General features: G+C 41.2%; 1 protein-coding gene across 4 annotated transcripts; it reads left to right on the top strand.

The window, feature by feature from the left end:
• The first annotated feature begins 8,483 nt into the window (after positions 1-8,483).
• On the top strand, positions 8,484-15,774 carry tent5c (terminal nucleotidyltransferase 5C). Of its 4 annotated transcripts, XM_071482023.1 has the most exons (3): positions 8,593-8,625; positions 8,862-8,952; positions 10,050-15,774. In XM_071482023.1, exon 3 carries the CDS (start codon positions 10,072-10,074, stop codon positions 11,221-11,223), a length of 1,152 nt encoding a protein of 383 aa, XP_071338124.1. In that variant the 5' UTR covers positions 8,593-8,625; positions 8,862-8,952; positions 10,050-10,071; the 3' UTR covers positions 11,224-15,774. The 4 variants fall into 4 exon arrangements, with proteins under 4 accessions (XP_071338115.1, XP_071338124.1, XP_071338107.1 ...); XM_071482014.1 differs by lacking the exon at positions 8,862-8,952 and having other exon boundaries at positions 8,484-8,625; XM_071482006.1 differs by lacking the exon at positions 8,593-8,625 and having other exon boundaries at positions 8,748-8,952.
• The last annotated feature ends 11,477 nt before the right edge of the window (positions 15,775-27,251 follow it).

Genomic DNA, 27,251 nt, shown 5'->3' with positions numbered 1-27,251 from the left:
TTTGCTTTTTCAGGTTAAGGTTTGATTTATGTTTAGGTTGGGATGAGACAGTTAGTTGTGATGGTTAGGATTAGTTAGAGAAGTAAGGGTCCTTACAAATATAAAAATACGAACATGTCTGTGCATCTGGTGCATCCACAGCTGTGAGGACAGTCTAGTTTTGTTTTAGTTTTGAGAACCCCTGTATTGTTTAAAGCTTCACTAATCAATATTATATGATAATAAATCAATATAATAATGATCACCCAACTCTGCAGCTCCCCTCAGCTCTATGGAGACTTTTAGCCTCTCTGAGCCCATTGTTTTGGTTTTCTCACCTTTTGGTTCAGTCTCTGAGCAGCAGCAGCAGCAGCAGCAGCAGCAGCAGAAGGAGGAGGAGGCCGCTGTTTGCAGTGAACAGACTCTAGAAACTAGTATGTGTCTGGTGCACTACACTGCCCTGCACCAAACAGCAGGGAAACAAAGTTAGCAACTAGGTGAAGATTGTCATCACCAAGGGGGAAAACATGACAATAAATGAATGTTGCGTTGTGTCTCCTAAATATGTAATCAAGCCATGTCTGCTAACAAGTTGGCCATGTCAGCTTTATAAGGTGATAATCTTTTCTTTTTTTTCTTTATTCCAAGTTATTTTCGGGGCATTATTTTGCCTTTATTCTGACAAACAAGGGGAGAATGATAGGGGATACCATGCAGCTAAGGGACTCTAACCAGGCTGCTGCGATTAGGACTCAGCCTTTATGATACATGCTCTTCCAAGTGAGCCACCGGGGTACCCCTAGGTGATAATCTTTTGTTTGCAGCTTGTTGCAACGCCATCAAGTGCTAAACAAAAAATAAATTGTACCACTTTTTAATAAGGCACCATTTATAAAGGGTTGTTAGGCTGTAATTAATGCCTTTAATATCATTCATTAATGCATTATAGATCAGCCACAATGGTAGAATGTATACCGATGCCAAGGACAAACAATCTTTCCACCGCCATTTTCTTTGGTGGAGATCCAGATTATAACCTGGATCTGCAACTGTATGAACTCATAGATGTAGACACACATAAATATGTCTGACTTTTCACCTCAAGATCCAAACATTATTTCCTGAGAAATTGATGAAAATTTTGAAACATGCCCTATCTTGTAACATTAAGGAAAGTGAAAAAACAAAAACGAACAAACCCTGGATCCACCCCTCTAACAACTGTTGCACCGAAATTTAATGGGTCCTCCCCTAGCCCATTCCCCATCCCTCCAACCAACCAACCAACAAACATGAGGGACAACATAATATCCTTGGTAGATGTAATTATAATACATTGATAAGAACAACTCTGAAAATCCTCCTCCTGCACAATACTTTTATACTCTTTTTAGCTTTAATTAATAAATAATAAATAATTCATTGATTATTATAGAAGCTATTATTTCAACATTTATATGTGAGTCACTAACCATTGCTAATGGCTCATTGTAAAATGAGAAACTCATTACCCTTTGTTAATGACTTACTAACATTTATAACTGCAGACTTGATGGCCTGAAGGCTTGGTCTATCTGATGGATTTAAATTCTAGCAGAGTGTTGTATTGGATGAGGAACCCAAAGACTGTTGTTATTGACTGCTTATAACTGATGTGTAAAGCATTAAAAATGGTTTACTGACCATTAAATAAATACAACTGAATACAGCTTATAAAGCATTTTTTGATGGTGCCTTATTAAAAATGATAGCAAATAAATAGCTTCAATACAAAGACTTCACAAGTATAGTAAAACCAATTAGTGTGTGTGTGTGTGTGTGTGTGTGTGTGTGTGTGTGTGTTTAAAATTCTGGAAAACTAAATTGCATTTCACAATAAAAGTTCAATGACTATTTCATTCCAGCCAGTTTCATTCCCAGAGAAAATGCCCTGTGGAGAAAGGAAATGTTAGCATGTTATTGGAAATCCAGCCTTGATGCTTTTTTTCCCCCAGAAAACAGCTTATAACTCAGAGTGTAGCCTCTTTACCACACAGCTGATCTCTCCCAGTTGTAGAGGAGTAACACTTCAGAGGCACACAATAAACTCTCTGTAACTGTCCACTCTGTCATTTCTGTGTAGGTGCTTTCCTGTCAGCAGTAACTAACCCACCACGTCCTCAGTCTCAGTCTCTAGTTATCTTTGTGTCGGTTGCTCCATCCTTCCTCCCTCCACTCCTCTAATGCCTCTCATTAAACAGTCACCAAGTTATCAAAGGATCAGTTTGCCCAAAGAGCAAAACGACGCATTTCCTGACTAAACCTCCTGGTGTCTGGCCTTGTCGGTAGTTTGAGTTTTGTCTGATGAGGTTTTGAGATGTCTCTCTCCACCCCCAGTATAACTGATGTGAATGGACGTTTGCAGGTGGTGCACACAGCATTTAACAAGGACAATTGAAAAATTCATCAGCAACATCTTCTCTTTCCAGGACAATCTGGTGTACAAACCTCTCTGTGAACAGAACCACTTTCTATTGTAGAAATGAAAAGTGGTGACACCATGTTGTGTGGATTATCCAGGGTAACATGAATGATGTTTCTGAAAGGACGCACTGCTGTTGAGTTTTTGTGAAATTTGTTTTTCCATTTGTTCAGCATCACACACAAGAAAAAGATTTCTCAAAACCTGGACAAATGGAACCAAACCTACCTGCATTTCTACAAGTAAGAAAGGAAACATGTTTCACTTTCCTTTGTGTGAATTGACCCATTATTTTATCTTAGCATCAGCCACTGCAATCAAGCCTGTTTGCAACCCCCACTTACAGGTTTTTTTAACCTACATAACCTACATACTGACAACGTAATGTGAACACGAACATAGAGTGTGATGTTTAGACAGCAACAATAATTGTTTTGAAGCATCCATTGCTTGATAAGGTTAGTAACTGATGGTTTATACAAGTCAGTTTGGTCAAGTAAATGAGGATTAGATTGTGGTTGCATAAAAAAATCTCATGATGGAATAAAACCTTCATAAGAACATAAAAATCTTGAAAACGAAGTTGTTGAGCCTCCTTCATGTCATCATTGTCACAACACTTATAGTACTTGTGGCACATTTCATTCACGTGGCATTTATGCCCTTTTAAAACACCGTGTTAATATTTTCAGAGATGTTGAGCTGGCCAGATCTGCTTAGTCACTTCATTCCACTTCCACAAGCAGCGGAAGCCATTAAAATAATAACTCTTCCATTAAGCTCTTTAACCGATACAGTAGATTTACAGTAATAACTTCTGCTGAGGGTCTGCTCACTGCTTGCATAATTAGACATGTAGATTTGCAAGTTTTATTTTCTGCTTTACAAGTTTTTTTTCTTGCACAGGATTTTCACATTCAATTCTGCAACTCACATTACTGTCTCTGTGAAATGTTAATGCGGCTCTCGGTTAATAGTGTGTTTCCACATTTTAGTCACAGTTTGTGTTTGGCCCTTTCCTGTTTCAGCTCGATGGTGTCTCCATACTCAAAGCTAGGTCCATACAGAAATGGTGTGGTGTGGAAAAACCTTGACGGCCCTGCACTGAGCCCTGGTCTCCAGCCAGTCCAACACTTTGGATGAACTGAACGAATTGGTGCAGCAGCTGTGAGCCAGACCTTATCACCTGACATCAGTGCCAAACCTAACAAACGATCTTGTGACTGAACAGGAGAAAATGAAAAGGCTTGTGGTGGAAAGTGGAGAATGTTATAGCTGCAGATGAATCCCTATGGTTTCTGAATGATATGTCATAATATGTAATATTTAGGTGTCCATATACTTTTGTCATAAACTTTGATACCAGCAGAGCTAACAGGAATATGCACAGTGGGGCTCAAAAGTCTGAGTGTATATGTATGTATATGTACGTGTGTACTGGCTATTTCTGAGTGTCTGTGTAGGGGGGCAGGTGGTCTGTGTTGGTTCTGCTCTTGCGCTCCTGTCAACATGTTCCCCTGAGAGACAGTTAGAGACCAGGTGCAGCAGTGCAGTAGATTTGCACTGTGACACAGTGGCCAAATCATCCATATTAGGAACAAATGATGCTGTAGATGACACACAGAGAACTCTGAGCAGATGAAGCAGAGATTCTCTGTCCTCTGTTATCAGTATTGTGCTGCAGGGCATCTTCTGACAGCATCATTTAATAACTCACACACATACAGTACAGGGCACAGCACAACACATCAACACAATCACACAACATAATTACATAGGACAAGCTCCACACTTCATTTTTGAAACAGCAGTTGACAAAATACTCCCATTTAGTATCGATAGTTCTGGAGCTTTCAGTCATATCACATGATCTTGGCCAGTTGTCATTGTAACTGTACATTCTTGTTTTATCTTATTGACTTTTAAGCCAATTGAACAAGAAGTCCTCAAAGTGCTCTGAAAAAATGGAAACGTCGACATTTCCGTGACAACTGGGCAAACTCGTGTAATATTACTGAAAACTCTAGACCAGTTACTAAATGGTCTTTAATGTGATTAATGAGAAGCAGTTTTGTCAGTTATACATAGGATTATATAATGTATTTTTGAGTGGTGCCTGGATTTAGAAGTGTTATTTCACTCAATCTGTCCAGGCAGCATCTTGTTCATTAAATTTAGGCAGCTCTATATTTATTACGCTCAGACTCTTGACCCATATGTTTTCTGTATTAACACTGAGTTTCTCAGTCCCACACGTAACACAGTGGTAAAAGCTCTCAGCTACTACCACTGACAACACGTGTTTGTTTTTCTGAGTGGCAAAACAGTCACTAATACTGTCACGTTCACTGTGCCGCTCTGCCACCTCAGATGTAGTGCTGTCTGCCCACGTGGGTCAGCCGGGGTTAAAGAGGTCAAAGGTCATTACGCATCCAGACAGACCGAGGCCAGGTGCTGACAGCTAGCATCAGTCTAACCATGAGTCTGGTCTGAGCTATACTCTGTCCAGGCCAGGATATAAGCATAAACTTAGTATTAAAATAACGACAAAGCAAGATGATGCAATTATGTTCATGAACAATGCAACTGGTTTCTGTCTAAATTAGCCTGTGAGGCCACATTAGGGATTACTTGATGTTTCTGTAAATGTTATTTTGCTGAATATATATTTCATGCTCTTGTATATTTCCATCATGTGCAGTGTAAACAGTATTTTATTCTTTAAGTCTGTTTACTTTAGTGCTGAAACTGGGATGTTGAGGCTGATACCAACGTTGGTATCTGAGAGTTGTTTTGTTTTGTTCATGAATATAAAATCCACACACATATATACAACGTAAGCTAATACAGCCCAGAGGATTTAGTGTGACTTTTTCTGCACCTTCCTTATGTTTGCTCAAATGAAAACGTCTTCATAAATATTAAGTACAATAAGAGTCAGGTGTCTCTGCTTCGGTTTGTGACGATGAGAGAGTAAAAGCTGCGTGGCACTTTGTAAATTTCAGTTAACATCAGACTTAAGTGAGAATATGATGTAGACACACACACTTAGAGGGAGGGAATTCCCTCCCCTGTCTGCCAGTTTCCTATCAGTGCTGCTGCTGACTCACTGATGCTGAGATGAAGTGCAGCCCTCTCCCTCAGGGGGCTGCCCCCACACACACATTAAACCACAACTGTACAGCTGACATGGCTCAGGCTCCACACTGTTGAGCAATGGTCTCATCACCTTTTTGTTTTCTGTCCATTGATACAGTAGAGAAAAGGAAAATGCTCTTTCATGAGAAACTGCATCTTGACACAGATCTGTTCACTGTAACTTCCAGTTCTTCTCCTCACTGTGTGTGTTTCCTACAGCTATTTAAACATGTTCTCTAGTCAAGCAGAAAACATATTTGGAAGGTTATACAGAAAAGACAAATAAAAGTTGACACTATGATAAACTCTCTGAACAAAAACACACAAAAAAGGAATATTTTTAAAATCATTATGTCCAAAAAACACAGATCCCTGTTTATATCAATAATTGTGAAGTTGAAAGATAGTCCACTGAACATTTGCAGAATGGATGAATATGGGACAGATGTACAGCTGATAGACGTTGACGTGATTTCTCCATGCCATGTTATATTTTCAGCCAGCAGGAGTTCACTTGGTCAGAGATTAGTTGGGCCAAAAATCCTGCGCTCACTGTAGCATCTGAATCCAATGTAATCGAAATGTAAATGTAATGGTTTGTGTTGTCTGTAAATATGTTTTTGTGGGGACCTGACAAAAACTGTGTCTACAAGAATATGGATAAAAAGTGAGAGTGAGTAGTGAACACAATGACAATGACAATATCACAATAAAATATCACATACTGTGACACAGGAGCCACTCCTAGTTACCATCAGTGCCAAATGTGGAGGACGTAAAGATTTCATTTGTCTTTGAGAACATACGATTTGTGCCTGTATTAATGAGTCAATACTTTTCACACCATTTTATGTGTTTGTCATTTTCACAAACAGGTATTAATTCCCCTGTGATCTGCTTAGTTTCATACATGACCTTTAAGTTGTTCAGCTACTGTTAATTATCAAATGTTCTGTTCCAAAATAAAATCATTTTGACAAGGCACCAGGGACTCTATTGTTTATGCCTCTTTTTTACTTTCCAAAGAATCATCATTCATACATATTAATACACCTCTCACCCTAGTGAAGGAAGAACTAACTTCCAGAGTATGTCACAAGGGGCCTCTGCAATGCAGCTGTGCTGTCCATCAGTGAGCAATCAGTGTATCTGTGCAGCAGAAATTTAGAGAGGAATTTTTTTTATGTGTTCTAATGAAATGAACTGTCTTCCATAGAAATCAGTTGGACAGTTTCCCCTGCTGTCCCAGTGGCATTCGCCCAGAGCATATCACCTGGACAGATTATTTATAAAGTCTGTCAGGGCCATCAGCTGGGGTGCTGATGCTCTTTCCTTAGCACAATTTTTCTTTACAGCCCTTACCTATGCTTCTAGTCAGAGGGTGCTACAGATCAGTGGAAGTCATATGGATACTGTTCAGTATATTCAGCATCAGGTTTACACCTATCTAGAACTAATGCCTTAGATGGTGGGATATAATATAACCATTATTTTAAAGATGTGTTAGTTCAACTTAAGGGTCAATTTAGAGAATGTAGTTTTGAATTGTTATACTGAAGGGTATTTTATTTATTCATTATCTGAGTGTATTTAGTGTTACTGACGCATTTGCAATTGATAATGATATGTTTTTTTTTACCATAAATATCCCCAGGGACCCCCAAAGCCCCAGGTTTACTCCATATCATTCTGTCTACATAGTTTGATTAACTGCAAATTTGTTGGAAATTTGCACCACTGAAGCACAGCATCAGATCTGATGGGTTCCCCCTTCTACATCTTATGGCCCCGACAGTCAAAATCTAGTTTTAACATCTTTACCATGCTAATTTGTTGTAAAGTTCTGTTTTATCAAATTGCTTCTCTTTTTTCTGTGCCAAGTAATTAACACTCACAAAACCTTGGGTAAGCTTGTAATAATTCATCACAAAAGTACTGTAAGGCTGCAACCAACTATTATATCAATACATCTAACAATTATTTTCTTGACTGATTGTGCAAAATGTCAGAAAATAGTGGAAAATGCCTATAATTATTCCTTGAAACCACATATTCACATATATTTCATATGCTCTCACCCAGAAAAATAAAAACATACATGTGTTTCATGCACAGTTTGCTGTAGTGTGTTGACTACATTAACTGTATTTGGGATAAACGAGTCCTTGTAAGTCTTTTCCTTGGCCATGGGTGTCCGTTGTCCTTAGGGATCAGGGTGATTTTGACATTGATGATTGTCAGAGCTTTCCTGTGAACAGTTGTGCTGTGGAGGTCATGTAATGGTTTTTGTTGGAGGCCTACCATCTGTCTTTACAATTCTGCACAGCGTGTTTTTATTTAGTACAGTCAAGTGCCCATACCAGACAGAGATATTAAAAACCAGGATGCTCTCTATCAGGATGACATACACTTTTTCCAAAACATGAAGACTGACACCAGACCCCATCAGTTTCCTAATTTAAAACTGATTCTGACTTTCTTATATAAAATCAACATTTTAAGTGAAACTCAGTTTGTCATGTGTGTCCCCAGATACTTCAAACAGCTGACTGTCTCCATGGTTTGGTCAATGATGAGAGTGAGTCTGCTAAAAGAAGTTCCTGTTTTTACAACATGAATCAACAACAAGCTGGACTTACACCACTGTTTCTGCTTGGAAACTAAAAAAAAAAAAAGAAAAAAGAAAAATCAATGCACAGCAAACATCAATTCATATTTCCTTTTTCCCTGACCAACAGTCAAAAACTCAAACATTTTGAATTTACTCTCATAGACTTGGGTAAACTAGCAAATGTTCATATTCGAGCCAAAAGCTAACCTATTTTTTAACAAAATGAGCAGTGTGTGCTCAGGACGGTCTGAAGTGAACCGCTGCTCCTGAACAACTTCAGTCCCAGGGAACGTTGCTTGCCTGGAGAGGCTCCTGGTTACCTAGCAACGCAAAAACCTCGTCGACCAATCAGACGCTTCGCTCGGCGCATTGGTACAGTCAAACTCGACGATTTTACCACTTTTTGAACCGTTGACGATGAAAGCTGGACTTTCGGGTAAATATATAAAGTCTCTGTTTCACCTTGATTATAAAATTAAATATATTACCCGTGATGTGCTTTTAAAACGTAGAAGTCACCGTACATAGACAGGGGGACTGTGTCATGTCACGGCTGTGCATCCGTTTTAGTGGGTCGTACTTCGGCTGTATAAAGCAGGCGTGTCCTCAGCGGACAGGGTGGTTTAAATACTTGGTCCTCTCGGGTCCCGGTGTGTGTGTGTTTTCTCTCAGGCAGTGGATTATGTGGAGGCGTCTGCACGAATGCCAAGTTAACGTCTTCATCTTCGGACTTTGAATGCTTTCAGAGCTACCTTTTGGAAACGTATGTACTGCTTTCGTCCACCGTTTTGCTGTTTCTGTCCAGAGAAACCGTGCTTAACTCTGTTGTTGGGAAAGTAACGCAAATTCAGATTCGCTAAATTAAAGTTTACCCAAACCGTTGCCATTATTCAAAAGCGTGATATCAGTTGGGAGACTTTAACGTAACATGTGCACTGTTTTAACTGAATTCTTAATATATGTCTACTAAAGTAACTTTGCTGACTTTTCTGAGGGACTGGTGCCATATGGGTTGATGTCGAGTCAAACGTAACGTTGTCTAGGCAGCGCAACGGAAACACGAAGTCGTGTCAGAGCCCAGTCCGCTGCTGGATTTTAAACAACGGTGAGCAGGTAACGAAACGTTGGGGCTCAAACCAAACGTTTCCCGGCACGGGTGAATCGATGCGTGAAGCTGGAGCGGATAATTAGTGCTGGGGTCGCAGAGAAGTGCGTGAGTGACCTGTCGTGTTTCTTCGTGGGCTCATTAACGGGGGCACTTCGGCTTCGGCTTCGGCTCGGCTCGGCTCGGGCCGCCCGGGGCTCGCGCCTCAGCGGTTCTGGAACGGAGGCCGGGCGCGCGTGCTGTTCTAGAAGCCTCACGCGCTCTGCCCTTCACCGCGGCACCGGGCGCGAGCAGGTTGTCTCGTGCCGAGCGGGCTCCTGGCGTTGCCGCTGTTTGAGGGGATATCTGAGCGGCGCTGCGACCGGAGTCATCGATATGAGACGTGTATTTGTTGTGCTGCTGTTACTCTGTCGGTTCAGGAGTCGATCGAGGTTTAGCAACTGTTTCCATTCTGATCAATGTTTTTTAGACGTTTTTTTTAAGACCCAAACGTCAGTGCCGATGTTTATAAGCATGACATCTGAAGTTATCTCTGGGAATTTGGGGTTGACATTTGTGACAATGTTCTGATGTTTTATTGACCAAACAACTAAATGACCAAGTTAGTCACTGATAACCTTGGACGCAGCCCTGACTCACCGTTTAGCTTTAGTATTTTGAATTGATGTGAAAGAAAATGGGTTCAAGCTATCTGATTTTGTAGATTTGGTTTGGTTTGTATCAATGATGTGTTTTTTTCTTTCCTGCCATCTTAGTTAATCTGAACCTTACAAGAAGATGGACAACAAGGAGGAATCAAAGAGTTGTTCTGTTAGTGTCCTGTCCTGGGAGCAGGTGAGCCGTCTGAATGAAGTCCTGACAGAGGTTGTGCCTGTTCATGGACGGGGGAACTTCCCCACCTTGGAGGTGCGACTGAAAGACATTGTGGCATGGGTGCGCTCCCGCCTGGAGCTGAGCGGCATCAGAGTAAAGGACATACGGCTCAATGGCTCCACAGCCAGCCATGTGCTGGTCCAGGATCTCGGCTGGAGCTATAAGGATCTGGACGTCATCTTCAGGGTGGACCTGCCCCACGAGGCAGAGTTCAGGCTCATTAAGGATGTGGTGCTGGGTACCCTGCTGGACTTCCTGCCTGAGGGTGTGAACAAAGAGAAAATTACACCCATGACTCTCAAAGAGGCTTACGTCCAGAAGCTGGTCAAGGTCAACACAGAACAGGACCGCTGGAGCCTCATCTCCCTCTCCAACAATAATGGCCGCAATGTTGAGTTGAAGTTTGTGGACTCAATACGCCGGCAGTTTGAGTTCAGTGTGGACTCCTTTCAGATTGTGCTGGACTCCATGCTTGCCTACTACGAACTGGCACAGACGCCCATGTCACAAGCGTTTCACCCCACTGTGAGTGGAGAAAGCATGTATGGGGACTTCAACATGGCACTGAGTCACCTGCGGAACAAGCTCATTGCCACCAAGCGGCCCGAAGAGATCCGAGGTGGTGGCCTGCTGAAATACTGCAATCTGCTGGTGCGAGAATTTCGGCCTGCCAGTGAGGAGGAGTTTAAAGCCCTTGAGCGGTACATGTGCTCACGCTTCTTCATTGACTTCCCAGACATCAGTGAGCAGCAGCGCAAGGTGGAGGCCTACCTCCAGAGCCACTTTATAGGTGAGGAAAAGAGCAAGTACGACTACCTCATGATCCTGCGGCGAGTGGTCAACGAGAGCACAGTGTGCCTCATGGGCCATGAGCGGCGGCAGACCCTCCACCTCATCTCGCTAATGGCCTTCCGAGTGCTGGCGGAGCAGAATGCAATCCCAGATGCGTCCTGTGTCACCTGCTACTATCAGCCAGCGCCTTATGTCCGAGACCACAACTTCAGCAACTACTATGTGGCTAACCAGAACATTCCAACATGGCTGCCATGTAACTGACAAATCAAGCATGTGGAAGGATGTACAAGAGGGCGCTGCTGCTTTTGAGAAGAGAGAAGGAATTAAAAAAAAAAAAACTCCCAAAAAAATTGAATATAGAGGCAATAAATGTTATGTTCCTCTCAAGGCACAATTATGTTTAAGTGGACAAGTGTTTTGCTTTGTTTTTTGCAATCCTTTCTCATTCCTTATCTACAGAGGTGTCTAGGTCATTGAATAGAAAGTGATATTTTTAAGTGTTATTTAGATTTTTTTCTCATCATGTTTGGTTGTTTCCCTGTTTATCATATCAACCTTATTCTTAATGGAGTTGTGTTTTGTGCCTTAATCTCCAGGTTTACCCCCCAGTAATTTAATATGGGCTGTTTTTGAAGAAAGGGAATAAGAAATGTTATAGCCTTAAATTTGGTTTTCTCTTGTGATTTAAAAAAAAAAGAAAAACAAAACAAAATGTGAAAAGGCAGAAAAAAATAGAGAAAATGTTAAAAAAATAGTGTTATTGGGGGAGGGGTAGTATATAAGGTTTCAGCCCAATTTATAAAAAAAAAAAAAAAAAAAAAAAAACCAAACAAAAAAAAAACAAAAAAAGAAACTACAAAAAGCAGAGCACTGGTGTTAATGTTTAGGTCACTGGGGAGAGAAGAAAGGTGGTTATATTAATAACTTGGTCACATCACAAATGAAGGGGAAGCGAGAGGAATCACTTTGTTTTAATTAATTTTGAAACGTAAATATTGCTCAGACATGGTGCTCTCCGTAATAAGCCGGCAGTGCCTGTGATTTGTAAACAATGAGAGAGAAAATGTGTGTATTTTTATTTCCACTGTGAATTTCAGTATTGGACAAGCTTCCCTCCTCCCCCTTTATCCAGTTTACTCAGCCCTGTACTTTTCATTCGAGACTGGCTTTGGAAATCTGCAGTGAGACAGTTTAGGCCTCAGATAGACGGGCTCCTGTGTGTCTGAGAAGTTTATTTTTCCCTGTTTTTAAGTCACTTCCAAAGCCACCACCAATGACCTCCAGATGTCACAATCCTCTGGCTGTTGTGGGAGGTTGGCTGACAGGTCAGAGTGAACATGGGCCTGTTGACAGAATGCGGCTGGCCTCACTGCCTGGAGCGAAAGCTGGCTGGGAGTCCTGGAGTGACAGGCTGACTGGCTGTCCCTTCCCTTAAAAGGAGCAGCACATGGTGGGCCTGCCGGGTCGTCCCTCACAACCATTGCAGGCTCGACAGCAGCTCTGAAATGGGATCCTCCTCTGACGCAGCTCAGAGTCTGGCTTTCCAACTACAGGCCGACTATAATTATCCTTTTTTTTCCCCAGGGGAGGTACCTTTAGAGTAGGGAACCAGGGATGGTTGTGTGAGCAGCAGCAGCAGCAGCAGTCCTGCAACCTTACATGTGTGGGAGCTGAATCACTTCCTATCCTCTCCTTACTGGTGCCTGCTGGGACCACGCAGTGTTTTGAACCCCTTTTGTGGTCATGGGAGGACAGACAACTCAGAGTTCAACTGGTATGTTCAGAGAAACGCCAGCATGTCTGCTTGAGGGATACCTCTCCCCTTTTGGACTAGGATATTGATTTATCGTGGAATCTACAACCAGAAGGCCCCTCACCCCAGCTGTGCTCCCCCACTCCACCCCCAACCCTATGAATTTCTATTTCTAGCTGAGCCTATTATTATCTGAGAATTTTGAACATTTGCAGTGTGGCATTACTAGCAGAAGGGCTAAGCTGTGACTTTAACCTGTCATCTCTCCTCTTCACTGTCCTCACAACATCGCATCCAGGTTTGAGAGGAGAAAGGTTGTTCTTAAACAAGCAGCTGCTTTGTGTCGAACCCCCCCCCCCCCCCCCCCCCCAGGCCTCAGTTCCTCAGAAGCCCTCGCTTACTCCTGCACACTGCATTGCTGCTGCTGCTGCTCGTCTCAATGTGGCTCATGTTTATACCAGATAACCAGGAGCGTCTCTTATCTGCCTGGTTCACAGCTCCTGGCTGGTAGGAGAATAGTTGGAGGACGGTCATCCTGGCTTCATTTGCAGGTCAGGGCATGATGTGCTGGCTCAGCTGCTGAGCTTAGGTATGGGAACTGCCATAGTCTTTAACAACATGTGAGGTGCCACACACTTTCCCACTCTGGACCAAAGTCTGCTTTACAACCAGCAACTGAAGCACTCAAGTGCCTTTCACTTTTTGGAGAGTGATGTAGCTTTTTAAAGGGTTTTTTAATGGTGACCAGGAGGGAAAGGGTGAGCAACTTTTCTTTTCAGCCCCTTTAAACCATGTGAGACTTAATTATGATACAAGACTCATCATTGTATTTTGAAACTAGTTTATGGGAAAATGAACACACTTTGGGGGTAGCAAAATAACTTTGGTTTGAATTTGAAATTTGAGTTTTTATTTTTCTTTTACCAAGTTTTTCTCTTAGTTTCAGTCCCAACAATACTTTTCTGTGAAACCATTGTCTAGTCATTCCTGTCAGTCTTTTCAGCCATTTTGTTTTACTCCCTTCTTTGTCTTTTCCCTCAAGTTTGGGCCTTGCTGTCACTGGCAGCCATTTTGACTTCAGTCTCACATTAATGCCTTTGAAATCCAACTTTTGACTCATTCTGATTGTTGAAACAGATGTTGTATATTAACACCCTTAATTTAATGGACCGCCAAGCATTGCAGTTCTGCCTGCTCCGACACAACCGAGCTAAATTTATTTTGCTGACAGTTCTGTCCCCATCCAAACCAAAGCAATACCTGAAGTGCACTGACGAGCCATACCATGGCACAGTAGCTGGAGGTCACTCAGCAGAGACCCCGTACTAACAGAAGCACTTTACAGAGGCCTTGTTTTACTCCAAACCCAGCCACCTGAGAGGAATGTAAATAAGCTAATGTTGTCAAATGCTGAGGGAGTTGAGCTGGTTCTCAGGGACATACTGTGTTTTGCAGGCCTTGTTTTGTCCCTTTTTGTTTTTGGGAGGGTCAATTGGTTTAATCTCCCCCTGACATCACCTCCTAATACTCACTTTCAGTTTGTGTCTTTTTGTTGCATTAATTGTAACTCTGATTCTCCTCTTCTTACCCAAACTAAAGGTTCTTATTATTAGGGTAGATCATACCTGAAGGTGGAGGCAGCCAGCCGACTTCAGCTTGCTCAGGCCTGACAGCAGTGCTGGGTTTTTATCTGTGCATCCAGATGCTCTGAAACTAGTAATCACTCTGTGGAGAGTCCCCTCCCAGCTTGGTGCTCACAGATGGATTTATCACTGTACTCTTAAGCCTGAGATGATCATTGCCTTGTTTGAAGGCCAGGGGACAAGACATTGATTTAGTGCTAAAATCCCTTTCATGGAATGGCAGCCAAGAATCTCTCAATCATTCCTCAGTTTGAAATTCTTCTTCTGAGTGATGATCAATTGATTTTTATCAGAGCTTGGAGACGCGTTCAAAACCAGCGGCCCAGTTATGCAGCAGTTCCCAGTTGCAAGTTGAAGTCTGCTGAGCATGATCAGGACTAGTCCTATGTTGGGCTTCTTCTTCACATCGCTCGCTTACAAAATAAGTTACAAGTGAGGTCAAAGAAAATGCAACAAACAAAAACTTGCATTTTCCAGACAGTCGATGGTGAATGTAGCCTAGAATGTAAATCCTCTGCGTTGCTTGTGTCCACCCTAACTTTACGTGTTTACGGTTATTGCGGCTTTTCTTTCTCTGACGACTGAAAATGTGTTTCTGTTAATGAAAGCTTTAAGTCCCCACTAGATGAGAGTGGGAAGTGGCAGGACTCATATTAAATCATTTCCTTCGTCAGGGTTGACGTATGTCAATAGACAAACTTTTTGTGAAGGATGTGGAAAAGAAAGAAGATGAAGTGTATTTTGACTTTTTTTTTTTTTTTTTTTTTTTTTTTCTTTCTGACCCCCACTTTCTTTCTGCTGTAAACTTGTCATTGCTATTGATCCTGTTACTTCTCACTCACCTCACCATTGGTCGCCCTACTTCATTGGGCCTTTGTTTATTAGTACAGTGTGTTTTTCCTTCGACACCTGTAGATGTATTCTTTTCTGGTGGGGGTGCAGAGAAAGCTGTGGATTAGATATTTAGTGGTCGCGCTTGTCTGAAGTACAAGTCTTACACAATAGGAACGTGATGGAGGCCCTCTGGAAGCTCTCCTACAGTTTCTATATGAAGAGTTGTGAAATCTTCTTTTCTTTTTTTCTTTTTGCAGCAGATTTGTGTTTACGTTAAAGTGTGGAGGTGTGTGTGCTCGTTTGCATGTGTGTATGAAGGGATGCCTGTGGATATACAAGTTTAAAAAGTGGGGGAAAAATATGAAATTTGTGGCACTAAATATTTTTTGAAATAGTTAATGCAAAAGAGCTTTTTTGTCAGCTTTGTGATTGTGACAGTGACTTTGATGGTTACAACCATTATACTATTTCATTTTTCAGCACTTTTACCTCACTTGAGTTTTTCCTTGGAATGGAAATGTACTTGTACATCAGGAAAATGTGTTTGAAGAGGAAATAATGAATAAAGAGTATTAAATGCTATATCTGTTTCTGGTGACTTGAATTTCACGTGTCAAACTGTGCATTACAGATTTATCAAAAAGGAAGATTTCAAGTGCTTTATGTGTAAAAATGTTATGACAAATTTGATTATGCCTGGCTGGTAATACTGTGTTTACATTAAACTCAAACATGTCTCGCACATTAAATTCCACTATCTACAATAGATAATAGATAAAGAATTTATTTTTAACCTTGGGAACAGTAGTTTGAGAAAAAAAAAAAAAAAAAAAATGCCAGGTCCACCTTCTGGTTTAAGGCATTTTATTTTAATTATAAAATAAATGCTGCCTATGAGGCCACATCAGTAGTCTGCACTGGCCAGGGGTGATTATTTATTTTAGGAAAGTGAGTTGTTTTTATTCTAAAACAAAACACGGCTGCATTGGAGTGTGAAGCAAGTATGAATAGTGCAGTAATGTATAATACAATAACACAGTACAATACAATAAATACAGTAAAGCAGCTGGGAAAATAACGGTTAATACAAAACAAACTCAATAAAATAAATTCCAGACCATAGAACACGGAGTGGCAGGAAACTCCTTAAGAATATGGTACCACAGTTTGCAGAAGCTCACCAGGAACTATGACATTTAAACCCAGTTATGAATGCAAACTTAGCAAATGACACTACAGGGCCTAAAGCCCAGGGGCCAAGAGGTCGAGCAGCCCCTACGCCAGAGCTTCTCGTAGGAGAATCACATGACTCAACTCACCTGCTGTGAAACATCTTCACTTTCAAAATGTCAAAACAAAGACGTCATCCCGGCATCTTCAAGAATTATGCCTCATGCATATGGGCGACACATGCATGAGACGTCTGTGCCTAGTGTCACATCATCCCACAGTCTGTCCATATGATTATACAGCTGCAATATAAGGTGTAGATAGCATAATTAACTGCATTGAGTACACTGCAGAGAATGGATAGTGCTGTGTGGTGGAGGGTGAATTTGGTTCTTTAGTTTATAGTTACATTAAGTGGTTTCTCAACTATGCAGATAGTTTATAATCTGCTGTAACTACATACTAAAGTTTATAGTGATGCATTCATCACAATACAATGGTGATGAATTGAATTTTGCCTGTGCTGCTCACAACTTTAATTAATATTAAAAACAACATGTATTTCTAAAAGTAGAATAGAGAGTTGAGCGAAGTGACACATGAATATCTATAAGGTCTTGATTGATGATATTCTAACAGCAGGTACATACATTAATGTGACAGTAAAGGTGGTTATTAACCTGACTGCTTCGCTGTAGTCAGAATGGATGTCTAATCTTTGATAGCACTTAAAGAAAGTGGTATTAACATATTTCTTTTGCCATCCATTCCAATCCCTGACTTCCTCAATTCAGTCTTGTGGGCATCCCGATGGTGACTCCAACCAGAGATGTTTTCCATCTCCATCACTGGAGAAGTGGTTAGTGGGGAGATCAGCATTTAGAACTTTAAATCCTGTTCTTGCTGATCTGGGCACAGTGGAAAAGACTCTCCCTCTGCCAGACTTTAATTGGGTAATAGCAGCCTGGACACTGTTTTTGTGAACACGGTGCTGTAGGGAGTATCGGCCGCGCTATACATTTACATTACAACTCGCTCTGCCGAGTCGCTGCTTATAACTGAACATGAGAGGGAAGCTTTCACTACAAATTAGTTCTGTTGTTTTGTAAAGTAAGCGCCTGTGTGGTTGAAAATGTGTTTTCCCTATCACTCACTTGTGCTGTGTGGTTGTAGTCTGCTCATCCACCCTCTGGTGCAGGCCGTCCTTGTTTGTCATTTTCCACTTAGGCAGGAAGCCCCCCTCCAGCTTTGAGTCACCAGCTGCCATTCATAAAACGCACTGACTTATCTACAGGCAATGACTCACTGTGTGGACTTAGGTGACGCGGCAATCTGCCCTCACCAGCCTCTTTTTCCATTCCCCTCCATCCATGTGCTGATGCTGCTTTATAGGCTGTATTAACCTTTAATTTTTTTTAACCAACCCTGACTCCCTTCCTCCTCCTCCTCCTCCTCCTCCTCCTCCTCCTCCTCTTCCTCCTCCTCTTCCTCCCTCTCTCTAGACTGTGGTTTGTGGTTTCATGTGAATAAAGCTGCAAAAACCTCTCTAGAGAGTTCCCTCTTCATTGTGAAATACAGTAAATATCTAGTTTATTGTAGAAAACTCTGTTTGGATTGTATGAATTTGAATTTAATTCTGCTTCAAAGTCCCTTTAACAACAATGCAGCTGGACCAACAACACGAAAACACTCTGACCAGCGGCAACTAATATCACTTGCAAAGCAGCACCTGGACCCTCAGTGTTTGGCAAAGCTGCAGCAGTACAGCCAGCCACACTGTTTTTTTATGAAACTAGCCTGAGGAGCCACAGCATGAAACTTTCTTTGTCACAACTCAGCTCATCATGTTCACATCCCAAAACCTGGTCATTTTGATGACCTGTCTGATGGCACGGTCTTTTTAGTAAGTCTGGTAACATTGCTCTTTTGAAGATTCAGAAAGAAGTAATGAACTGATGCAGTGACACAAGCAAATCACCTGATAGTTAGGAATCATACTGATGGTTTTGCATATTTTTCAGAGAAATAGAAGCAGAACTAGAGCGTTGCTTTCCACTGCTGGAGACAGCTCTTGGTGAGTAAGGAATGAAGTTTGATGCTGAATTCACAATATGTCATCTAGACTGGTAAGTTAACAGCTGTTAAGGCTAATGTTTGCTATGTAGCAATAGCATAACTTTAAATAGCTCCTTTAAGGTTAAGCAACTAATGTAATATAATTCAGATTCAGAATCAGATTCATTCAGATTTGTACCAAGAATTTTCCACATTTTTGATGTCCTTTAAAAAAAAAAAAAAGATAAATTCAGCTGAAAATAAATAACCTAATACCTAACCTAATGCTGAATGCAAATCTGTGATACACCAAGCTTTTATATTTGTAATTCTATCTTCCAATATTTTGACGGTTTCTTGTAATGTCATTGTAAATTTCATCTGATGCCATCAACTCAAAATGAAATGACACAGCATAGTAACCCACCAGTGAGTTCAAACACCTCAATGCACTGCTTTTTCAGTGCTTTGTGACTTTTGAAGTTAAAACAAGGTCATCACTTTTTGTGCCCCCTGGAAACACTTGTGTTGTGTTGTGTCTATGTGCAGCGTGATTGTGTATTTGGTTGTATTGAGAGTATTTGCAGCACGTGTTGCCTAATGTTTTCTGAATTTGTTTGTGTTTTGTCTGTTTGCATGTGTTTTCTTAAGCTGCACTGTGTTGAGCTCTCAGGGCCACCGTACAGGCCTGATTCACTTCAGCACTCTCTGTTTGGTGCATGATCAATATCTGGAGTCAGCAGCTTGTAATGGTGAAATGTTTCCATTCTAACTTAATAATAAAAAATAATGAAAACCTCTGTAAGATTCAAATACAAAACACATGACCCTAGATCCAATCTGTTAGCCATAAATAATCGTAAATATTCCTCTGGTTCATGGAGTCCACAGTCTTACTGAGAAACTTGAAGACTTGGCGTACCTAGAAACAGTGAGACTGAAAGATGGCTTGGCTCAAGCAGTTTTCCTCTTGTCCCTTCTGTTTTCCTTATTTTCCCTTTCTTCTTATTTGTGTCTCTTCTCTTCTTCCTTTTCCCCTCCCCCTGTCCCCTCTTAAACTGTCCATACATATCAGTCTATTTATGCCATCACACAAGTGCACTGGAAGAGAGTGGAATTTGTGGAAACTCTACAGGCAGCAGTTTTTATTGGAAACACATTTTATGAAAGATAAAAGAAGAAGACATCATGTGTGCCTCACAATATTTCACAACTCTGGATCATTTAACCAACACAGTCCACATGACTAAATACCAGCAGAGGTAAGAATATTTGTCATTTATTTCTGTAAAAACATTGATTGTTTGACATATAAATTTTGAAGTAAAGGATTTGAGTATGTTTTCCATCACTGTGCTATTCATTTAAATAATGCTATCTTGCTGCCTCACAAACATATTCAGTGTTTCTACTCTCAGTTTGAGATCGGTAGCCAAGATTGCAGGTAGTACCGCTTTCACAAACTACAACCTGACTACCAGAAACACCGAAACCCAACAATGTATTTCAGAAACCTGCCATTTTTCACAATGTTTCAGGTGTGACTGAATATTAAAGGTCCCCTGTGGAGTTTTTGAGCTATAATTACAGTATAGATTTGTTTATTTATGGGTGGGTCCAAGCCTTGGTTGTTTGCCTTGTCCAGGTGATACACAGTCCTCCCAATGATTTCACACAATACCAGTGATCAACAGGTGGCAGTAATGTGCCTACAACTGTAGGGCTGCACCAAATAGGGTAGGGAGGAAGAAGACTGCCAACTGGTAATCATGGACGTAACCAATGCAGGATTTGAAATGTTTGTTTAAATGTGTCATGAGGAAGGAAACGCATTCAAACACAATTTGTTTGACCTCATTTTTGTTTGTTTCAAAGAAAACTCCTTTAAAGTAGCTGTGGATCTGGCACAGTCGCTCACACACCTGGTCAGGAGAGCGATTTTCTGCTCGGGTCAACTTTTCTTGGTCAGTAGTTTGATTTGTCAGAGATGAGTTAACATTTCTCACCTACAGGTTGATTTTTACCTGGTTGTTTCCTGGTTGGTTTTCAACTTTTTACCATGGAGCATTTTCGCTTCTTGGGAACCACCATCACACAGGATCTCAAATGGGAGCTGAACATCAGCTCCCTCATCAAAAAAGCTCAGCAGAGGATGTATTTCCTGAGGCAGTTGAAGAAGTTCAACCTGCCAAGGACTATGATGGTGAACTTCTACACCTCCATCATTGAGTCCATCCTCACCTCCTCCATCACCATCTGGTACGCTGCTGCCACGGAGAGGGACAATAACAGACTGCAGCGTATCATCCACTCTGCTGAGAAGGTGATTGGCTGCAATCTTCCGTCCCTCCAGGACCTGTACACCTCAAGGACTCTGAGGCGTGCAGGGAAGATTGTAGCTGACTCCTCCCACCCTGGACACAAACTCTTTGAGACACTCCCCTCTGGCAGGAGGCTGCGGTCCTTCAGGACCAAAACCTCTCGCCACAAAAATAGCTTCTTCCCATCTGCTATTAGCCTCATCAACAAGGCTAGAGAGCCCCACTGTTGCTGATCAATTGCACCAATCACCAGAAAAAATTCCTTGTATGTGAAAACATACTTGGCAATAAAACTGATTCTGATTCTGATTCTGATTCTGATTCTGATTCTGAAACTTCTCACATCCAGGACAGAATTTCTGACATGCATGATATTTTTTTCCTGGTAAGGAGGTTTATTGTTAGAGCCAGGGCTATTTTGTTAGCATGTCATTTTTCAGTTAAGACTAAGTTCAGTTAAGACCAAGTGGCAACCCACCGTGACATCGCACATTGGTTTTTTGAAACCAGGAGAAACCATATTTGGTGGAGAAGGTGGAGCTGAGGAGGAGTGAGGTGTGGATCTGACCTGCTCTGTTCTCTATCCTGATTGTCAGACAGGTCGCTATGTGTGGTACAGTCTGTCAATCACATGGTAGCCCCGCCCTAATGCATACCCTGCTTTATGGTCTATTTTCCTCTAAATGGGACCATAATTAAAAAATGAACATCATGTTGAAACTAGAGATTGAGACCATAAACGCATTAGGAAAACATTTACTGTGGTAATTAATCCAGTGAGAAGTAGAGACATTTTCCCATAGACTTCAATACAATCAGACTTCTTTATGCAAACAGTGGAGTCGCCCCCTGATGGTCATTAGATAGAATGTAAATTTAAGGCTCTTCAGCACTGGCTTCACCATGTCGTATATGTTTTGGAGGCCTTGTTAACATTGCTGAATCTGAACAACAGAGAATTCAGTCTGTCTATCTGAGTGAATGCAGAAACTATATTAGTGATATTTTCTCTGTTCATTCTAGGATGGTTTTCATGATCAGTTTCCCTTTAATGAATTCACATTTAAGGTCAGGGGTCATTTTTCATTTGAATAATAATCTCCCACAAATTTAGAGCATCAAATTATGAGCATATACACTGTAATGAGAGAGATTAAACATTTATACCTGATCCCTTTTCTGTATCTGTTAACATATTAAAGTTTCTACATATCCACTGTGAACTTTACATGTTTACAGCTGAGCACCTTTTCTTTTTACTGAGCTGTCACCTTTCTTCACACGCAGCCAGGTTTCTCGTTTCCTGAGTTTCAGAACCAGAAACACAGTGAAATGACGACTGAGGGCATTTCAGGGCTCCAACAAAAACACACAACCCCCACCATCACACCTCCATCCCCCCATCCTGTACATGCAAACACAACTCAGCCACAAATGCAGACACAGACACAAAAAAGCCCTCCAGCAGTGTTTGGCCAGTTCAAACAATGCATGATTTCTGGAAAAATACTGACACAAGTATGCAGGGGAGAGTGAGACAATGGGTAGTTAACACAGAGCAGAGAGCGTGGGGGGTGCGGCTGCTGTCTTTATTTGTTTCACACACCTGCCTCTGCTCTCTAACAGCAGCTGATTTTGTTCTTTTTTTCAAGTTTCTATTGCGTAACTTTTGTTTTCATCACATTTGTTTTATTCCCTTACTGTTGTCATGTCCTGACTTTCTGTCTTGTGTTTTATGAAAGGTCACCAAAACAACTTTTCATGATGTCATTCTCAGAGGTGTAGAGACCCTGTAAGTTAGCCATGACTATTCTGCTTACATTTTATGACAAAGTATTGTACTGTTTTTGGAAAAGGAAGTATTACAAGATACTCTCGTGGCGGTTTTGAGGTTATGACATGGGTATTTCCTATTGCTTTCTATCTTTGAGAAATCTTCCTGGTATAGAAAAGATGCTGAGGGATCAAATTTCAACTTTCAATGATTAATTTGAAAGAATCTGTGATAGATTTTTTGCTGTACTTTAGAGTTTTAATTCTTCTGATTTCAGTCCTGGTTCATTTGGCAGATCAGTGTTTACTCGTGGGAACAGAAAGTGATCAAGTTAATACAAAAATGTTCTCACTCACTTTACCTATAGCCACGCAGGTCCAGGTTTTAGGTGTCTGTCTCTTGGATTTCTGCTACCACCCAATGCAACATAACTGAGGCTGATGGAACTGACTGGAGTTTGTGATGCTAACAGCAAATGAATAATCCACAAACCCTATGCTCAACCATTTTTATTAGGTTTATTTATTTATTTTGGCAGAAACTGGTTCCAGTCTTGTTTCTGTGAAAACCAAATCTGGTCTCCTAGAAATTACACTTATATTTTACTGATTTCTATTAATTTAAGAGAAATGTAATGGTGTTTTTTTAATCAACATAATAAGGAAACGGTGTTAATGACTACGTGTATCTGTTGATTGGCAACACTGGAAACATGTTTCCCCCATGACACCCACTTATATCCACTCATATCAGCTACACCATAATTCATGTTTTCTTGGTTAAGTTTAAGGATTTGTGATCAAATTCCGCACTTGTTATTTTATTGACTTTTTGCATCACAACACAATGAGTAACAGAAAACCATACACAAACCCTGAACAGGATATTCTATATATTATAAGGTGCACTGAAGTGTTTAGTTGTCCACTGTTCACTGCGGATCCCACTGTATGTGTCAGTTCTTCATAGACTGACACTGTACCTAACTGAGTAAAACATTAACAGAATGAAGAAGGATCCACAGATTTCCACTCACTTCCATTCCATTTTCATTCATGAGGAGCTTTCGTCCCAGCACAATGCCTGTGTGGATCCACCCTGTCTGGGGCTCAGAGATCCCCCTTAGAGTCCCTCAATACACATAGGTTAGGTAGAAATGGAAAGTCCTCGGCCTCCCCACACCTCCAACAGGCTGAGGCTCCACCTTCGTGCATGGCAGTGTGCTGGGGAACAACTTCCAATAGACAGAGTATGAATTGTATTCTCTGTTGTTCAGATGCAGCAACATTAACAAGGCCTCCAAAACCATATACGACTACCATCATCACACACAAGTTAGGGGAGAGGAGGTAATCTTAACCATAGACTGTTCATAAAAATGGACATAGACTCTAGGTCTGAAATGTGAAGCCAACGCTGAAGAGCCTTAAATTTACATTCTATCTAATGACCATCAGGGGCGACTCCACTGTTTGCAAAAAGAAGTCTGACTGTATTGAAGTCTATGGGAAAATGTCTCTTCTTCTCCCTGGATTTATTACCACAGTTAATGTTTTCCTTAAAAGTTTATGGTCTCAATCTCTAGTTTCAAGTCTTCTTCAATACATGTTTTTTTTAAATTATGGTCCCATTTAGAGGAAAATAGACCATAAAGCAGGGTATGCATTAGGGCGGGGTTACCATGTGATTGACAGACTGTATCACACAATCAGAGCAGGTCAGATCCACCCCTCACTCCTCCTCAGCTCCACCTTCTCATCCAAATATGGTTTCTTCTGGTTTCAAAAAACCAAGATGGCGACGGGCAAATAAAAATTCAATACGGGAGTTCACAAACCAATGGGTGACATCATGGTGAGTTGCCACTTGGTATCAAACCACCTACCCACCTTTTCAGGGGGATACACCCTCAAGTCAGTCCTGTACTTTGCACACCCACCATGCACCCCTACTGCTTTCATACAACCTCTGTGCGGTACACTTGGTAGAGATGGAAAAAGTTTCCAGTGAACATCATTAACATAGGGACAGCATTTCCTTCAAATCATATTTGGTAAACACGGTGGCAGTATATAAACTTCACTTCTATCAAAAATCAGGTAATCCAGGTGCTTGAGTAGGATAGTTAAGTACTTTTCCCACTGGTTTCACAGGAAATATTGAGGTGTACACAGTTCACCAGGACAATTCAAGACAGATAGTATACAGCACATGCAGACTGAAGTCACATGCAGCTTGACTACAGCGTGGTTGCAGCGACTGTGTGACTTATGATATTCTTATTTTAGTGGGACTTTATTGACAACATTGCTCTGCGAAGTCCATCAAAAATAAACTGTCTTTAATTGAACAAAGGTCGTGATTCTATTTTAGCTTGTGAGTCAGCAGTATTTACAGAGCTGACTTATGTTCTGCCCCCTTGTTTCACAACACCCACTGCTGTGTGACTGTGTGGGACAGAATAAAGTTAGCATGATTAGTCATTACTAGAACTGATTGTATTTCAGGAATCACAGAAACTGTGATACCATAGTGAGCCAAAGTACTGTAAAATTTGTGCAAAAGCAGAAATGATGCAGCGCTTTTCAGCAGGGTGTCGTGCAGAGGAACACTCTGGCAGACACTAAATGTTCTGCAGCTGCTGATCATTGCCCTCACAGCTGAAGAGTTTGTTGCCACCAGTTAAATTGAACTCATTTGTGTGGTAATTAATGTCGAAAAATGTTTTCATATTCTCTCTGTTCCTTCCTGTTTTCGGTGGGACTGGGGGTTAGTGCAGATTAATTAGTACTTGGCTCGATTTAGGCTGATGTACTGTGGATCCCTGAGAAACCTCATCAGCATCCATGCGAACGATCCAAGAGTAATGAACTGTGGCACTGATAGCATCTGTTTCCTGGGATGATAATTTTGTTGATTATGTGTTGTTTGTGTTTGGTTCCTTCATGTGTGTGTTAGTGTATTGCGGTGCAGGGAGGGGGGCATGTTGACAAACCTGCCAGCTCATGTTTGATGAGCAGGCAGAGGATAAGATGCTGCTACACTGGGTGTTTTTTTGGCTGAGCAGGTTGAACTGAACCAGGTCTGATTCTGCCCATTTGATGCCCTGAGCCATTGCTGCTTTTGAGAACTTTGATCTTTTCATCGCCAAAAGTCATTGTGATACTTTAGCTTCCTTCAGTTTTATTCATCTTCACTCAGCTTCTACTCTAACAACATGATGTCTGTCAATGAGTTATCATAAGTATGCACGGTATCCTGGTTTTGGTCATATTTGGTACATGATGTTAATACAGAACATACAGATAGGTGGTAAATTAAAGGAAACAGCAACACAATTAGTTAGTAATTGTATGAAAAAGTACAATGTTGGGCCACTACAAGCCTCCAGAACAGCTACAGTGCCCCTTAACATAGATTGTTAAGTCTGGATCTCTTCAGGAGAGATGAACACTGTTCCTCCTCTCATTTAGATGTTGGTAGTGGACAGTGTCAGACCATGAGTATTAGAGCTGGTCCTTCAAATCAATGCTGACCAGACCTCCCCAGCTGCTACCCTGTCCTCCTTCTTCTACATTTCTTCCAACATGAGAACAATATTTTCAATTTCTGGCTGCGGGGGCTTTGGACATGCTTGTTTTTGTTTGTCTGCGGCCTACAAATTGTTCATTGCATTGAGATCTGCTGACTGTGGAGGCCATAGTATGCAATTTACACCATTTCCATTCCCCTGTTCCTTCTATTATTTCTATTATATTATGAATTATCTCCACTTATTTATTCAGATTGTTCCTTTAATTTGTCACCCACTTGTTATTCACATTCCTGTACACATGACTGCTAAACAGTTGTGAGCCTGCGAACTGTGGAGCAAAAAATAAATAAGCAGGATTAATTGGTGATATGACAGTGAGTGTCAGAGTGTAGCACAGCGCGAGGTATATTCATGAATGGGATGTCTCTGTGATAAACTGTTTGAAATTAATTACAGCTTTTTTCCTATCTGTTTTCTTCCCTCCAGCTGGGAGCATCCAAGGTCACCAGTGCACAAGACACTCACCTCATAATCTTTGCATGCTTCGTCATGCTTTACTCCCTAAAGCAGAAATACTTCGACTTCACTGTTAACTGTGACTCATTAACCCTGCATCAGTTTTACATTGATTCCTTACCACCCACACATCAACACATCATATTCCTGGCATTTGTGATGATATTACAGTTATATTATATATTTTATTTTTACTAATAAATACACTGTGGTGGATGCTGTGACTGTTCAGGCAGTTAACTCTGCTGCACTGCTACATTCATTCACAACATGCTCCACTGTCTGAAACACATATTTCAACACCCAGGCAGGTTGGCAGTCTATACAAACTATCAAAACATCCTGGTTCTCCTCTGCCAGTGCTGCTGCTGCTGCTTTGGTGCCCTGTGAATATCACTTCTGCTGTTTACTCAGCTTTGATCATCCCCACCACCACAGCCGCATCCTCCATTCTGGCTGCAGTCTCTAATAGGAGGCCATTACATATCAATATTCCCAAGTTGCTCTTCCTCTGAAGGATTACTTACTGTAAGAATACGCTTCAGGGAGTTATGTGAGGAGCCAGAGCCAAGACGCCAAATGTTATTGCTGTGTTTTATTCTCATGTGAATAAACTTTTCAAAAGTTCAAAAGTTGACTGGAGTTTATTTTTAAAAAAAAACAGTCTTGGCTAGTAAAGATTAGGAGC

This window comes from Trachinotus anak, unplaced genomic scaffold, assembly GCF_046630095.1.
Source record: "Trachinotus anak isolate AG129_WGS33_773 ecotype Australia unplaced genomic scaffold, CSIRO_AGI_Tana_v1 ptg000001l, whole genome shotgun sequence".
Lineage (NCBI taxonomy): Eukaryota > Metazoa > Chordata > Actinopteri > Carangiformes > Carangidae > Trachinotus > Trachinotus anak.
This window is presented reverse-complemented; position numbering and strand designations above follow the sequence as displayed.